The sequence below is a fragment of the Sciurus vulgaris genome (assembly GCF_902686455.1).
Source record: "Sciurus vulgaris genome assembly, chromosome: 7".
Classification (NCBI taxonomy): domain Eukaryota; kingdom Metazoa; phylum Chordata; class Mammalia; order Rodentia; family Sciuridae; genus Sciurus; species Sciurus vulgaris.
In genome coordinates this window covers 37,515,193-37,531,867 of record NC_136467.1, presented here as the reverse complement: position 1 = coordinate 37,531,867, position 16,675 = coordinate 37,515,193, and the positions used below count along the sequence as shown (strand labels likewise).

General features: G+C 32.5%; 1 protein-coding gene across 4 annotated transcripts in view; it reads right to left on the bottom strand.

Moving 5' to 3' along the window:
• Window positions 1–16,675, bottom strand: part of PTPRK (protein tyrosine phosphatase receptor type K) — a 561,297-nt gene that overhangs the window by 30,539 nt on the left and 514,083 nt on the right. Inside the window, exons 14-16 of one of the 4 annotated variants that reach the window (XM_079148160.1) lie at window positions 11,728–11,866; window positions 3,555–3,715; window positions 1,705–1,740 (exon numbers count right to left, since the gene is read on the bottom strand). In XM_079148160.1, coding sequence (XP_079004286.1) covers window positions 1,705–1,740; window positions 3,555–3,715; window positions 11,728–11,866 — 336 coding nt within the window. The remainder of the gene's footprint in view (window positions 1–1,704; window positions 1,741–3,554; window positions 3,716–11,727; window positions 11,867–16,675) is intronic. The other 3 variants (XM_079148157.1, XM_079148159.1, XM_079148158.1) reach the window with 3 other exon arrangements.

Genomic DNA, 16,675 nt, shown 5'->3' with positions numbered 1-16,675 from the left:
CTTAATATCAATTTAAAAAAATCAGCTTGACTTTCAAAATGAAATAAAATGCATAATGACTGTTTATATAAATAGGTCACATGGCTAATGTTTTAACTCTACAATATGCCTTTCACAGGGAAAATAATTACAATAATTGTTTAAACTTTATAGTTTGTAAAATTCTCACACATTATCTCATTTTTCTCTTTATAAAACTCTGTGAAAAAGACATGGTAGGAATTATTGTACTGTTTTGAAGATGGGGAAGGAAAATGTATGGTATTTTTATGAATTCACATTCTAAATTCGAAAGGGGGACTAGGATTTGGACCTAATTCTCTATGCTCTTAAAAAATTAGTATAATGAAATTTTAATATTTAGGCAACTTTTTCCAATGAGTTCCTCAATATCTTAATTGAATGTTACTTATTCACTTGACACTGACAACATTCTAAGTGCTCAACAGAAGATGACATTTGCAGAGGCATCTGGTGTCTCCTCATGATGATCATTCATGGTTCCTCCCTAATGCAATCAAAACACTCTGGGGACAAGTTCAGTTCACCTCCTCCTGTTATTCATGCAGGTTTCACAGTAAGAGTGGGGTAGGAAATAGGCGGATTCTCTGAACATACATTTTTATCTCAACAATAAAATCATAACTTAATAGTGAATAAGGGGTATAGTCTACTTAACTGAATTGTATAGTTCGAAAATATTTTAGAGTGTAACTGAACATTGAATATATGGATACCAAAACATAGATAAAATATAAGCTTATGTTTGGATCTTCATAGAAAATGTTAAATATAAATATCAAATATGACATACGAATTTTTAAGATATAGTTATCTAAAAATTTTTGTATTTCTTTGGTTAACTCTTAAGTAGAAATATTGGGGTAAAACTGATAATGAAACTTGTGAACATACAGCAAGCTGGCCAGAAACATCATTGATGTGTAATTAGTTGAAGAATGAAGTACAATTTGAAATGAAACTCATTTCATTTTGAAGACTATAGCTACATTTAAAAGTTAATGAATTTAACATCTGAATGGTCCAAATTATCACTAGCAATATCAACTGTCTTCGATGCTATAAAGACATAAACAAAGTGGCTTATTCTAAATTTTTGAAAGATAGCACTATTTACCATGTAAGGTTTATATACAATGTCAAGCCCCACATCAGGATTCTAGCAATTTTACCTGCATTTGCAAATTCTTGGTAAAGATCAATTGAAAGCAAATGTACTGGTCCTAATGTTCACTTAAAAATGTATTCTACTGTTCTTATAAAATCAGTAAGATTTAGGAAATACTTTTCCATCAGGTAGACTTTCATATAAAATCTAGTTAATTCAGTCATCATTGGCCCCTGAGAGCTAATGCATTTGGATTCATTCCACTAACTTGGATATATTAGCATTAGTCATGCATTAGGGGCTGCAGAACTTTTGTTCCAAATCTAACAGAAAGATTAATTAAAGAATAAAGTAAACCTTAAACAGTATACCTTGCTAATTTGAAATCTACTAGATTTGATTATGTTGAACAGAGAATAGCTCTCTCTAATAAGACCAGAGCTATCTATTTTAAGCATCAAGACACTTTCAGAACTGCAAATAATTTACTATGGACAAAGCTACAACCCATGCAAGGAGTTGTGATCCATGCAAAAAATAAAATAAAAAGGAATGATAAAGAGTTAGGGCCTCACCTAACACAGCAGTCGGCACAAGTGGATCATTGGGCACTGTAGGAAAACAAAGCTCATGAAGGAATAGATTGTTCTAAAATTATATTTTGAACTCTTCTTTCTTTATAACAATTTATGCATTCTTATGAAATACAATTATTAAACTTTCTTTGATAACTGTACCTACAAGGGTGGTCAAATTCTCTCTTCCAGCTTGAGTTCTCTCAAAATATCAAGAAATGTATCTATCTATAATTATAGTTCAGTACTCTGTTCAACTTAAAAAGCCAGAAGATTCAACTTTACATTATAAAGATTATAAAGTTAGGGCAAAAGAAACCATGCAGTTTGGATCTATCAAGTATAAGGTACTTAGAAAAATAATTATCTCATATTCATTCCAAATATTTTTTTTCAGTTTAACTGTGGGAAGTAGATTTAATCCTTTCTCTAAGTTTATGAGTGCATATTTATAGTTATACTGTTGAATTAAAACTTTCTAATAAGGTTCTAACATAGGCAATAGAGAAGTTTGGGGAAGAGAAATGCTTTCAAACCTATAACTGATTAAATATTAAATCAAGTACTTAGATGATACATTTATTTTCAGCAAAACTTACTTTCAACATTAATAGTATTTTATGTTCTTCCCTGTCATTTATGTTATAGTGAAATAAAAATAAAATAGATCAGAAAGGCCCCATCATGATTAAAATTAAATTTCAAAATGACTCATACAGCATTTCTAACTTCTAATATGGTGTAGATATACATCAAGACAGGCTGCATTCAGCTCAATGGTTATTGAAAAATTTCACCATGCTAAACACTTCAGAAACAAATTTCCCCTCTCTGAAACAAATAAAAGCATTCAGCCTAAAAATACTTAATTTTTACCTTACCACTACAACATAATTATAATCTGTATAGAAAATAATTCTATTGTTTATATCCTTCGTTACATCCATATTTTTCAAATTGGAATAAGAATATATCTAAATGCTGTGACAAAATGCCTCTGGGTACAAATGGCCAATGGCAAATCTGATTTGTCTACCTCAAGTATCAATTTTTCTTGAAGATTTGAAGAAACAAAGTAAGGTAAGTTAATTAACAAGTGTAGGTACTATACAACAAAATGTAAAATTCACAGAAAATTTGAAGATAAATAGTATTACCAAGTCTGAGATAATTATTCAAGTCATCTGCCATTAAACATTACTTTGGTAGAAATAGTTTAAAAGTCCTGCCTTCATAGATCAGTTATTAATAACCCTTAAGATGGATGCATAGATTTGTGGATTTCACCATTCCTTTTAAATTCTCCAATCCAAACATACTTTTAGATATCACACTATATTTAAGAGCATATAGGATGCTCTTTCCCCTAGCTAATTTTTTAGTATTGATATTCCCTAGGACTCCATAGTATATTACTTTACTGGAATAATTTTACCAATACCATTACTTCCCCAAAAGAATTACAGATTCTTCATATTGCAAAAGAAACTTTAGCCTACACAAAGGAAGATGCAAATGCTGAAATAATTATATATTCTGACATGAACCAATTTTATGTAGGCAATCTCATATTTAAATTAAAGCAGCAAAAAATGATATGGTCTGAGTAGTATATATTTAGAATTTATCTTATGATTGAATAATAAATTTCATGCAGTTTGAAGTTAAACGAAATTTAGTATCAAGTCTGAACACAGAACTTCTTGTAAATCCCATAATATCCTCTGTCTCCTTTTTTTCTTTCTAACTACTTCTTCCCTTCTTTCTTATTATTTAAGTTAACGTAGAAAACTTCAAATAAACTTAACAAACTTCAGAATCACTTATTAAGATTTCAGTGAAGAACTTACATCTTGGACTAAAATTATGTTGGTCCATGAAGGTGATGGAAAGAGGATCTTCTGCATGCAGAGTGCTCTGGTCAGCGTAGCTTCGGTCCATTGCATTCACCATGTGAGTCATCTCTTGCCGTGTGTTGCCCATAGCATCTTTGCGCTTTTTAGCCAGTTTGCTGCCAACGCAAATACAAAAGGGAACCCTGAGTGTGAGGCTTGAAGGAAAGTTGACACCAGAAACAAGTAGTTCAAGTATGCCCAAAGACAAGATAACAGATATGGTTTAGAAGACCTAAGAACTGGTAACTTCTGGAATGTAGTTGACACTCAAGCTATGATATTGCTCAGTTGCTGTAAAACTATTTGATTTGTCAGATATAGTAATATTCAAGCTGTCAATCCAAGCTTCTCATCATTTCCTGTACTTCATTCTGTTAACTTTCATAAAAAGTATAACTACATTTTACCAAAATATAAACAAACACTTGTTCAGTAAAGGAGTTCAAGGAAGATTTAAACTAAAGCTAAGTTTTGGTCTTCGTCCTAAGTTATCAATTCCTTTAACCGACTTTCAGAGGTTCTTCTTGGGAATAACATGACTTAAGTTTGTTTTAGCATAGTCACCCAATTAAGATAGACAGAGAAAAATCCCATTCTTAATACTCTCTCTTATTACTAAGTAAAATTGCAACATGTATAGCATTAATCTATATAGTGATATATTTATAATATTAATAAAAACCTACTCTGTAGTCTTTTAGAATCAATGACAATTCAGTTCAAATGATTATATGGGATTGAATCATATACTGTGTAAGAGAGTACTGAGAGAATTTTGGAAAAATCTTATGTAAAATTATAATGCAAATAATCATCATCTTGGAGTACTGATGTGGTCAAATTCTAAAAACGAGATTTAGAACCCCAAGGCAAAACATCCACTAGGGAGGTCTCTCGTGAATTCCAAGCAGGGCGCATCATTGATGGGATTTGGAAATTAGCAGAGTTAGCATTTTGAACTCCTCAAATACAGACACTTTTATCTTACATATCAAGAATGTAAAATATATTTTGATTCTCTCTGTGAATGTTACACATGAAACTTGCAAGGAAAAAAACTGTTAAAGTTACATAAAATATTTAAATCGCATTAACCCGGCAATTTATATATGATATAAATAAAGACACTGTAAGAGTCTGTAGCAGGGAAATTATATCACCAAGTTTATAGCAGCCATTTATGCTGCCTTGGAAATATTCTTTAGTGGTTTTAAGAACCCCATTTCTCAGGTAGATTATAAGGTAAGATGTTTTCTTCTGATCCTCACTAGTTTCTGCACTAAAGTACTACAAATATTTCAAAGTCTCAGCTCATAGATTGAATTTGTGCCCCAAACCTTTTCCTTTAAAGAATTAAGCTAGCCCTTGTCAGCATAAGGCTTTAAGTTCAATCCCCAGCACCGCAAAAAAAAAAAAAAAAAAAAAAAAATAATAATAATAATAATAGGCTAGCAATCTGAGATATGCCCCGGTGTTTTTTTTTTTTTTCTCTGAGAACTGCAACACTAGATCTCACCAGCACACACCCACAACACACCACACATTGGCACAACAGATCTGGTGCCTGAATACCATGGCCGCAGATTAAGACACAGAGATAGAGAAGATTTTGTTTCTTTTAGAAGTACTAACCATCAGCACCAGAGTATGTATTAGCAATATTTAAGAAAACAGTGACAGAAATAAAGTTAAAGACTAGCACCACCTCCATATCTACCGCTTCACATCACTCCCTTTGCCACCATCTTCATTGGCCATATTTACTCTATACACTGAAACAACTGACCCCCTCTACTTTCTAGGCCAGATGATAAAACCCTTGAACAAATATATAGGTTTTAACACGTAATGTAAATACGTGCTACTGCCAGTGTTAAGACTCCAGACGGACAATGACTCTGTAGAACTCAGAAGCAGTGCAGGGGCAACTTGCCTGAGTGGCTCCTGGCATTTCATCTGAGCATCAAAATTCTGATTTAAATTTTTCCTTTTTAAAAACAAACCATGATTCTGAGTGTTTATACTCTTCTTGATTGATTTCAAAGTGTTTTTATTTTCCAAACTAGCATATAGGCTTACTTAAACATTGTGTTTGAACCTGTAGACACTACTTTCTTCCTCTAGGCCACCATGTAGGATTTTGTTCCTGGACCTACAACATCCTTTAGCTTCTAATGACTGGCTAACGTCCATACACTGTGGCTCAGCTTAAAAGACACTGCATTAGGAAAGTTTTTTACAACTGATTCCAGTTTCAGGTTAGTTTTCCTGCTCTGTGATTTCCATAGCACCACCACCACGATTTCCCCCTATAATAACACTCATCACAGAGCACTGCAAGCAGTTTTCAATCATTTTCCCATGATGTGCTCCTTGAGGGGAGAGACTGTCTGTATATCCTTTGCCCTTGAAACAATGCTGTCACATAGTAGGCATTCAATTAATACTTTTCACTATACAAATTAGACCTGTTTTATGCATGTCACTTTTCATTTTTTTAAACTCAATTCTCAGCTCAATCAACTGAAGATGGCATAAGGGTTCTAATTGTATAGATGAGTGTGTTAAGGCTCAATGGAGTTAAAAAAAAAAAAAAAAGCTTGCCTGAGGTATTTATCTAATCAGCAATGAAGAAGACCTGGTGACAAACCTAAGTTCTTATCGTATATCCAGTTGCTTACATTGTTTATATTGCCACATTATGAAGCATATTCTAATATAAATAACTGCTTAATCTAAGAATTAAAGACTGGTTGCTTTATAATTAAGAAGAATATGAATATGGCACAAATGTGTTGCCATTTATAAATCATAAAACAGCAGAAAAATATTTTTCAAAAACATCCAATCTCTGTTTCTTGGGCAAGATGAAAGAATAAATTCATTCCCCCAAAAACATGAGAGAATGACTGGATAAAAAAAATAGCACAACCTGGAATTTGGATCCAAATACCATTAAAATCATGAAGGTGGACATATAGAAAATAGCAAGTAGAAATGATGCTTTTAAGCTGAGGTTTTACTTCAAAATGTGTAATTTATGTGTACTTCATGACTGGGGAAAATAAAGAAGCAATTTTTTCAAATGCATGAAAAGTAAAGTTCTCATGCAATAAAGGACTTCTATTTTTCAGATTCAAAACTCATATTAGTAGGCAAATGTCATGGGAATATAGTATTTGTGGGTACATGTCAGTCATGCATTATCAGCTTGGTCTTACACCTAAATCCTCACAACAACCCTGTGAGGTAGGCTTTCATTCAGATTATTACAAAACAAAGAAAAACTAACATCAGCATTAAGTATTTTCATCAAAAACTGACATTTATTATGACATTGCCAATGAAAATTAGCTCAAAGATCACACGTGGTTTTAAGTGATATTCTAGGTCATTTCTACCTTTATAAAAAAATCTTTAATTCAGATTAGTATCACTAGGTATATTTAAATAGCCTTTAATAGCATACCTCTGTGACATTTTTTCTAGTTAAGATTTAAAATGGTAGTAGCCCTCTAAATATCACAATAACATTAGCATAAACTACTTACAGGGATTAGAACATAGAAATGTTAACCGTGTACCAAAAATGGAGTCCCACTCTGATTTTACAGATACACTGATAGTTAATGGTAGGCTTATTGACATTCTCATAATTAAATACTTATCGATTCTAGTATGTCTCATGCTTTGTCGTCCCTGAAGCAACCAGCATATATAATGTGCACTTCAGGACAGTTAAGCAATTCATTTTGCAAGTACTTGAGTTTGACAGATGTGCAAATGACTTTCATTATCAAAGCAGCCAACAGCATAAACTTCTGCAGGTGGATGTATGGGTGGGCCATAAAGGGGAAAAGTACTCCATCATTGTATGAAATGGTATGGTTAATTACTTTTGGCTTCATCAAACATGATTTAACAAGTATATTATGATTCATCACAATAAGCTAGGAGCACTGTTAGTTTACACCTGCTTGTTCTAGCAGATTTAGGAAGCCAAATGTTTATAATATTTAAATTGTTGGCAGAACTGTGTCATAGTGATTGACTCGTAAAAAAATTGTTGTAAAGCTATCTTAAATTTACCTAGTTAGATAAATGCTGTGGGACATATGCTCTTAACATACTTAATCTCAATCCTTAAACCTTGAAAGGTGTCATATCATTTCTTTGGATTGGCTGAATGACTACACTGGCATCTGAAGTGATAAACTGAAAATAACTCCAAAACTAGAATGGACAATTCCCTCTATCCTTATGCAAATGAGTTTGTCATACCTAAGTCTAAGATTAGCTAGAGACTCTGGAAAAGAAAAGGATACTGGTCACATGTATGCTTGTTCCTGCGTACATTGACGAGGTTTTTTTGTTTTGTTTTAACCTTGATTTTATAAAATCTTTGTTGCATTTAGTTACAGTAAACAAACCAAAATTTTCTTCTCTAAAAAAGAATTTTTATTTCTTTGTCCCTGCAACATTGTGATTGCATCCATTCATTTTTACAAGTGCATACTGATTGTCTTAATGGCCAGACTGAAGGTATTCTGAAGTTACAACCATCCTGGATTCCTGGAAATGAGGAAAGAGGTGTTATCACTTGCAGACCTGATCTGATGTGTATCCTGTGAAGGCATTTTGAATGTTCTTCTATGAATACATGACTTAGCTCAGTTTCTTAACTCTAATGATATCACATAGAGATTAGGGAATTATAACCACTTTCTCTGCCAGATGAATGAGGTGCCTTATTGCTAAAATAGGGTACAGTTTGGACTTAAGTAACTGAATGTTTTTCTCTGTAGACTAATGCTACTTATGGAAAACTATAAATAAAAATTAGAAGTGGCTGAACATTCAGAAATACAATATCCCTTTTAAAAAAGATTAGGAAAATAGATAATGGTTTACAGTTTTAGAGTCCACAAAAAGATGTTCTTTGAAATATCACCAAAATTATGAACATTGTTTGTTTATTTTTTTTTGAAAAGGGATACTGCATCTTTAACATATGTAAAGTTGTACATCACCCATTTTCTACTTACAGGTAGTAGGAGTAAGAATAGTAGCTCCTCCTGGCAAGCAAATCACAGACAGTGGAAAAAGAGAAGCAATGGTGAATGAAAAGCGTGACTCTGTCACATTCAATAAAGCAGAAAAATGTGCGTTAAAAAAGAAAACAAAATAAAATAAAATTCATGTTTTTTGCTTTGCATTTTAATTTGCTCATGCATTGTTAGATCTCTTTTGCCATGCAATTAAACAGACAGATATGCAATAGAAAACTAAAATTTGAAATACATAATTTAGAAAAAAGAACATGCTGATATTTCTTTTATTGCCAAAAAATTGAAAAATTAAATGGATTGTGTATTTTCAACATGCAGTTAAGCATAGTATCATCCATTACCATTTAAATGTCATGACAGATGGAACAGCTGTGTATAGAACTTGTATACTAGACTTTTTCTTTTGATACAAAACACAAAAATCTATTATGTTAAGTTTTTTATATACAGAATAATAGCTATAGTTCTGTAAGTAAGTCATGTCTTAATGGTACACAGGCATATATACATATACTATGTGAATATACATATGTACCATACAATATATACACAAAGATATTTCTACAGTAGATGCCTGTGTACATGATGTCATGCACAAACATTTACTGTATTGAAACATAATTTCAAATTTCTGTCTGGAATTAGTAATGTGTTCATGCTGCGTATTTAATATATAATACACAATCAATGGAAAAATGGCATCGATTTGGAAATAATTCAACAGCAATTAAATTAAAAAATGACATTGCGTTCTGAAAGATGCAATATCCCTTTTCTTAGCCTAAAAACTTACTTTGTATATACCCTCAGTTGTAAAGTTTTACTCAGTTGAATTCCAAACCATTCTTTTATAAAACAACTCAAAACACATGGAATTTTCTTCAACATGAGAAATATACCTACATATACTATTCCCAGTGAGGGATAAAGTCTTGAAAAATTTAACAATATCCTATAAAAATGCAGACAGTCAGAGGCTAAAATATTTTGCTTTTCTATCATTTTTAAAATAAATTTGTATGTTAAAAGGGAAACTCCAGTATATGCTAAAATTTTAACTAGACTTGATAATATCCACTACTGCTATAATATTCATGTTTTTATGTATGTATAATAAACATACTTGTGTTTAAATCAGACATGATCCATGTGCGACACCCCCTACATATTGAGTAAAACTCATTACAAAATTGCTCAGGAAAGTAAGGAGGTTCAAGTAACTTAGATATAATATTTCATATAAGAAGGTAACATTTGAAACTTTATCCACTTAAAAAATATAACTTTTCCTAGTCATAATGGTACTGGTGAGGAAGAGAAGCAAAAGCCCTAGATACTTTCTATCAATTAAAGCATATTTATGAAAACTCAAATGTTAACATTTTAATAGAGGCTCATTTATCCAACCATTTTAAATATGAACCAGAAAAAGAATTTGTTCCGTTATGCAATTATAGAGCTGTCAGAGCATTTTATTCACCCCCCACCCCAATCTTGCTTAGTGACTGTTCGAACATACTGCAAGAAGTTTAGTTTTCAAATTCTTCGTTATTTCTAAAAGAGAGAGCCATGGATTTGGAGAGCTACTAAAAAGTAATAAATGTTTTCAAATAAATAATAAGTAAAAACTAAGCTCATTCCAATTCTGAGTGAGGATACGATCAGAAGTCACTTTCATGCTCACATCCAATTTGAAGTTGATTAGAATAAATTTAATTGTGAAGCCATGTTTACTTAACTTTCTAAACTGTTTAGTTTATGTCACTTTCCAAACATAAATGTAAACTAAACAGAGATATAAGATCCCAAGTTTCTATCCTATGATTTCATTGATCTTTATTGGAAAATTTATGTTTCTAAAATACTTAAATCATCTTGCCTCACATATGATGTATTTCCCACCCACAGAAGTAGACAACAGCAAAAAGAGAAAGCACTAGTTGGGGAAAGCACGTATGTAGCTAATTTAACACAAAACACTATAATGCATACCTAATGTTTCTAATGCAGATGTGTCTTCTCCAACATATATATCTCCAGTGGATAATTGTAAAGAGGCAATATATTAAAATAAACTCTGATGGAATTGTTAAAACATGTAGTATGAGTCTTATCTATAATGTTAATGCTTTATTTCAAGTACAAACTAATTATCATAGTATACTATTAGATTTAATGCAATATAAGCAACATCATTTATTAAATTATTCAATAGAATTCATAAAGTATAACCATTTTTATACACAAAACTGGGAATGAACTCTGCATATATCAATTCTTATTTTAAAAAGTCCTTCCAAACTGAAATGTCATTCAAAATACATGATTAGAAGGATTGATTGGATGGCCAAATTAATTTCTACGACAGTGATCCCCAGATTATGACTTTTTATAATGGCCAAAAGGTCAGATTACAAAAATTGTGTACTTTGAAAATTTTTTTTTTCAAGCAGGAAATATACTTTAATTTCTAGAAGAGACCAGTTGAAGTTTCAGAAAATCTTAATATCTTTATGCAATTCCTAAAGATGGCAATATTGGGTGATATAGTAAAAAAAAAAGATAATGTTCAATTAAAAAATTCCTTTTTATTTTAAATTTTTAGTCAGTGAATATTTAATATACAATGTCATTAAACAACATTTATATTCTCCTCATATCTTATTAGCAGCTGGGATTTAGAGAGATAGAGAATAACAATATAATTCACTCTAGCCCAAATGTATCACAAAAAAATCCAAATTTTGTCACTCTTAATAATAATACTTTAAATATAAGATAAAATAGTACCTCAAATCTCTCTGCATTTGAGCAATTTAAGTTCTTACATTAATTTCAAGGTTAACAAAAATATGTTTATATCCAAAATTAAAGAGCAACTTAATCAAATAAGAATTTATTTGAAAAGCCCAAGTAAGAGACTCTGGTGCTGATAAACCTTTAAAATTAAATTCTTGTTTGTTGTGATTTAAAAGAGCTCAAAGGAAAAAAAAAAAAAAGTGTTTGAAAACTAGTGACATAAAAGGAAAGTGAGCTGCACAGACAGTATCAGATCTTACCTCTTTTTTACAATCAATACGACAACTAGGAGGAGGAGGATGAACACCAATATTCCAGCACTAATTCCTGCGATTTTCACCACTCTGTCTGTCTGCTTGGCAGGATCTGGGATCACTTCTGGTTCTTCTGTTGCTGCTGCTAAACAAATCAGAAAAATAAGTTACTGAAAGCAGCTAATTATCACAGAAAGGAAAATTATGCCCAGCTCACAGTTACTATAAAAAGACAACTTATTTATTGTATTTCAATAAAACTCACTTGAAAATAAAAATAAGGAAGTTTGCTGAACTGCAGCATAAGACATTTTGGGTTAAGAAGAAAGATTTCACACTAGATTGTATTTTAACACACACACACACACAAATACTAAAACAAAACAAAACAAAACAAAAAAACCCACAGAAATAACTATCCAAGGGAATGGTGAACTATTTTTCTCCCAAGATCTTTAAAAGTCAAAACATGGGATTTTTAATAAATAGTACACTGGGAAGAGATGAGGTCAGATTTGGAGATCAGTCCGTTTATCAATTCATTCAGCAAACACCTCTAGACTCAGTTGAAGGTGCTGTGCTTGGTGTGTTAAGGTAGGGTCAGTGACACTTATCTAAGTCAGAGGGTTAGGTTGCATAAATGCCTAATCCAACAGCCAGAGGCTTAAGCTTATAATTCAACATATAAGATTTAAGATGAATACTTGGTTTATCAGTAGAAACAAATATTTAAGCAAAAAAGATACACCCAAGAATATTTCACATTCTCTTAACAAATAAGATCCAGATAATAAACTTGGGAAATAGCACTTGGAGAACCATGGTTTTCTTCTTAGTCTCACTTCCTTTCTTTCTTAAAACCACACTCACTCCCCCGTACCTATATATACTCAATAGAAATTAAAAACTTTAGTCAGTATATCAGTCCTAGGAAACTGGAGACTTTTTCCTTTTACCTCATTTGCCTTGAAAACTGGCAGAGAAATTATTATTATTTATACTGTAAAGATACTAAAACCCTGCAGCATAGAGAATGGGGGAGAAATTATAAATTGCTCAAGGACAGAGACAAAATTTGATACATCTCTTATCTTCTAACCTATCATTTCTCAGTTTCCATACCTGTTGACCCTACTGCCAAGAATCTGTGTAGCAAAAGCCAAGGGATTCTTAGAATTACATCCATTCAGGAGCTGTCCTGTGGTACCCAAGATATCAGCTGGTATTTGGAGTCAAGAGTTGAAGGCTGAATAAACAGACACACAAACAAGTTTCCAACTCTAACCTCATATCTTTCTAAAGGACAATTTATTCATTCTCTGGAAAAAAGTTATCCATTTTCCTATATTCCAATTCTTTCTTCAGCTCCTCTTCTTGGCCTTTCTCCTCCTGAATCTCAGATTTTCACATCTAAATTTCTGTTCTGTTTTTCCACCAGCCATGGTTCTACCAAAAGGGCACTTTGATAAGATTAAATTTTAATTTTTTCCAAATAAAAAATTTGAAAGAATAAATTTTTCTAATATTATTTTATAAAATGGCAATTAGAAGTTAAACCAGTGGGAAAGACAGTTTGAAAAAGTGTTAAAACACAGTTAACGTTTTAAAGCAATTCACTATAACTATTTTAATTGCACAGGATAAAATTTCCCCATGGACCAGTAATCGGTAATTACCATTCTCAAGCAAAAAGAAAAAAAAAAAAAAAAAAAAGGCAGAAAGCAAGCCTACAGTTTGTTCTTTTTTCTGGTAAGTTGGTAAGTGAAGGAAGTTTTTATGACTTGATAGTTTCCATACATGCAGGCTTCAGGAAATTTCCAACCTTCAACCTCAATTATGTAAAGAGGTTGCCTAGTGCTTAACACATTTCAAAAAATCTTATAGCTCTCAATTCATCAAAAAAGTAGTAAATATGTTGGAGAGCTCTTTCTTTCCAGGGTCGACATACATATATATGTATGCACTTGTGACTTTAGAAATACATATATATGTAAAATATAGACATAAATAGTGAAAATGGGTGGAGTACATTTCAAAATTGAATATAAAATCCAAAGCACATTTATTGATTTAAATTCTTAAAATTAGACATTTGATATAGATAGTACTTCGCAGGAAAATGGAAGCAGAATGTTCAATGTAGAAATCCCTAGCAAAAACTTTAGTCCATGAAACATATTCTCATTACTGACTAATTAAATCCTACTTTTATCAGGTTCTATGTTTTACTTGGGTAAGGAAAATGAACCCTTTGTGGTTTTCTTCATACCTGACTTACAGAACTAAATGCTTCTGACAATTCTTTGGAATATGAGTTCTTATTTGATAGGTCAATATTTTTAATATAACTAATTTAATAAGTATATCATGGTATACTTTTTCTAAAAACTCCAGGTTCATTTATTTGAGTTGGGTTAAGAGTGCTTTGTCTATCATGATTACAATTTTTGTGCAGTTGTTCATCAATCTTCAACATAATTGTTGAATGAGGATAGAAGGCTAATCAGATTCTCCAAGTACATATGATTTGGTGGTTGCATTCCCTTGATTGTGAATTCTCTTCAAAGTCTTTAGTAATGACATTATTATTACTACTACTACTACCAGCAATTTTTTTTTCATATAATATGTCTGTATAAATTTGTTTCCTTGGATACTTAATCACATATGTCCTATTCTATTTAAAATCATTCAAGCTTAGAAGATTCATTAGTGGAAATACAAGTAGTAACCCCTAAGTGAGCATCTTCTTCTTCCTCAAGGAGGAGGGTTGCACCACTGGGGCCTGTTTATAATTTATGCATATATACTAAGACAATGTGGAGCACCTTCTTTCAGAACTGCTTTACTTTGCCATAAATTTTTACTTTTTTTGTCTACCAAAGAACATTCAGAGAATCCCCAGTGTTCTAAATTCAAAAGCAGTACAATTTTTTGTATAGTTTTAAAAAAAAAAGGCACTAAGAAAGAATTTCATGCTTATTTAGCAATTCTAAGAAATTTTGACGGGGGTGAAAATAACTAAAGTAGCTTTATAAACTTTAAAGTCGCACTGATTTATTTAAAAAAAATTACAGCTAGCCAGACATGGTGGTACAAACCCATAATTCCAGCAGCTTCGCTGAGGTAGAAGGATCACAAGTTCAAAGTCAGCCTCGGCAAGTTGGTGAGGCCTTGGTGAGATTCTGTCTCAAAATTTAAAAAGTAAAAAATGCTGGGGATGGGACCCAGTGGTTAAGTGCTCCTGGGTTTAATCCCTGGTATTAAAAAAAATAAAGATATTCTAATAGCTGGAGTCAAACAAAATTATTCTTCCAGTTTCATGATGGACATTAGAGATGAAAGTCTCTAAATACAGCATGTTAGGTGATCAAATAGCATCTTCAGAGACAACATCACTCAAATTCTGGGAATCTTCCTGGTATTCACTAATGCGTTCTTTTATCAGTTAGAGTTCTGAAAATTTGCCTATATTTCACATCTTTTTATTTTTTAAATAAGAACTTATTTATTTTCCAGTTATGAATTGACTCTTTCTCTCTCTCTCTCTCTCTCTCTCTCTCTCTCTCTCTCTCTCTCTCTCTCTCTCTCTCTCTCTCTCTCTTTCTTTCTTGTACCTGGCCTTGAACTCAGGGGCACTCGACCACTGAGCCACATCCTCAGCCCTATTTTATAGTTTATTTAGAGATAGGGTCTCATTGAGTTGCTTAGCACCTGCTTTTGCCTAGGGTGGTTTTGAACTTTCGATTCTCCCACCTCAGCCTCCCCAGCCTCTGGGATTACAGACACACACCACTGTGCCTGGCTCATATTTCACATCTTAATTATTCCTTAAACCTCTTACAATCAGTCACATAGCCCCCCAAAACACCAAACCACTATGAACAATGATTTACAGAATTTAATAGGCACTTTTCCTCTTATTTTTCATGACCTCTAAAAAAGCATTTGACCTTCCTGTCCACTCCATCCTTCTAGCAACACTTTTCTTGGGGCTTCTCAAATCAATACATCTTTAACCAACAGCTCCTTCTTTAACTCCTAACACAAATTGTCATCTGATTACTATGTCTTCCCTTCAATGTACGACAGTGGTCTTACATCCACCATGTCCAAAACTGAACTCACACCAATTTTTCTCGTTTCTCTCCTTTTCAGTAAATGAAAAATTATCCACATGGTGGTTCAGACCAGAATAATCCTCCTTTCTCTCTTTGTCTCTAGAAATAGCATCTAAGTTATCCTTTGGTTTCAGATGCTTTCGAAAGTGAAAGAGGATACTCAATAATTACAACAGACAAAAACTGGAGTTCTCCTGTGCAAACATGGTCACTTTACTTCTCATTGTTATGCAATTAGTTACAAAGAACTCCTACTTCCTAAATATCCTGCCTCCACTTTTTTTCTATGCCCACTGTTACTATTTCCTTCAGATCAACATCATCTCTTACCCAGACCACACGACTGCTGCCTGTATTTCTCCCTCACTGCACTTCATCTATTGTACCTCAAAACCCCATAGCATTTCTAATACTTCAATAAGCTGGTATCACTGATTAGAGTGCTCTCGTAGTTTCTCACTGTTAAGTCCATGAAAGCAGGAATCAAGTTCATTTTATTTATCATTGTATGTCTAGAGAATGCTACAAAAATATTAGTTGAATAAATAGAAGAGTGACACTAATCCTGCCTACAGTAGATTGTATTAACATAAAAAAAAAACCAGTAGCCTTCCTAAAACACTGATTTTATTGTTTTGGATATTAGCCAAAGATGAACTTGGGATACACTTTAAAGTTTTACTTGGGCACATCAAAACTTGGTGCTTGCTGCTCCTTTACAGAACTGTTCGCACCATCTGCCACCACCTACCTCCAAACCAAACTACAAGGAAATTCCAGTGTACATCACAAAGGATTTGGAATCAGGAAGGCTGTTTTCATTCTTAGTTCCC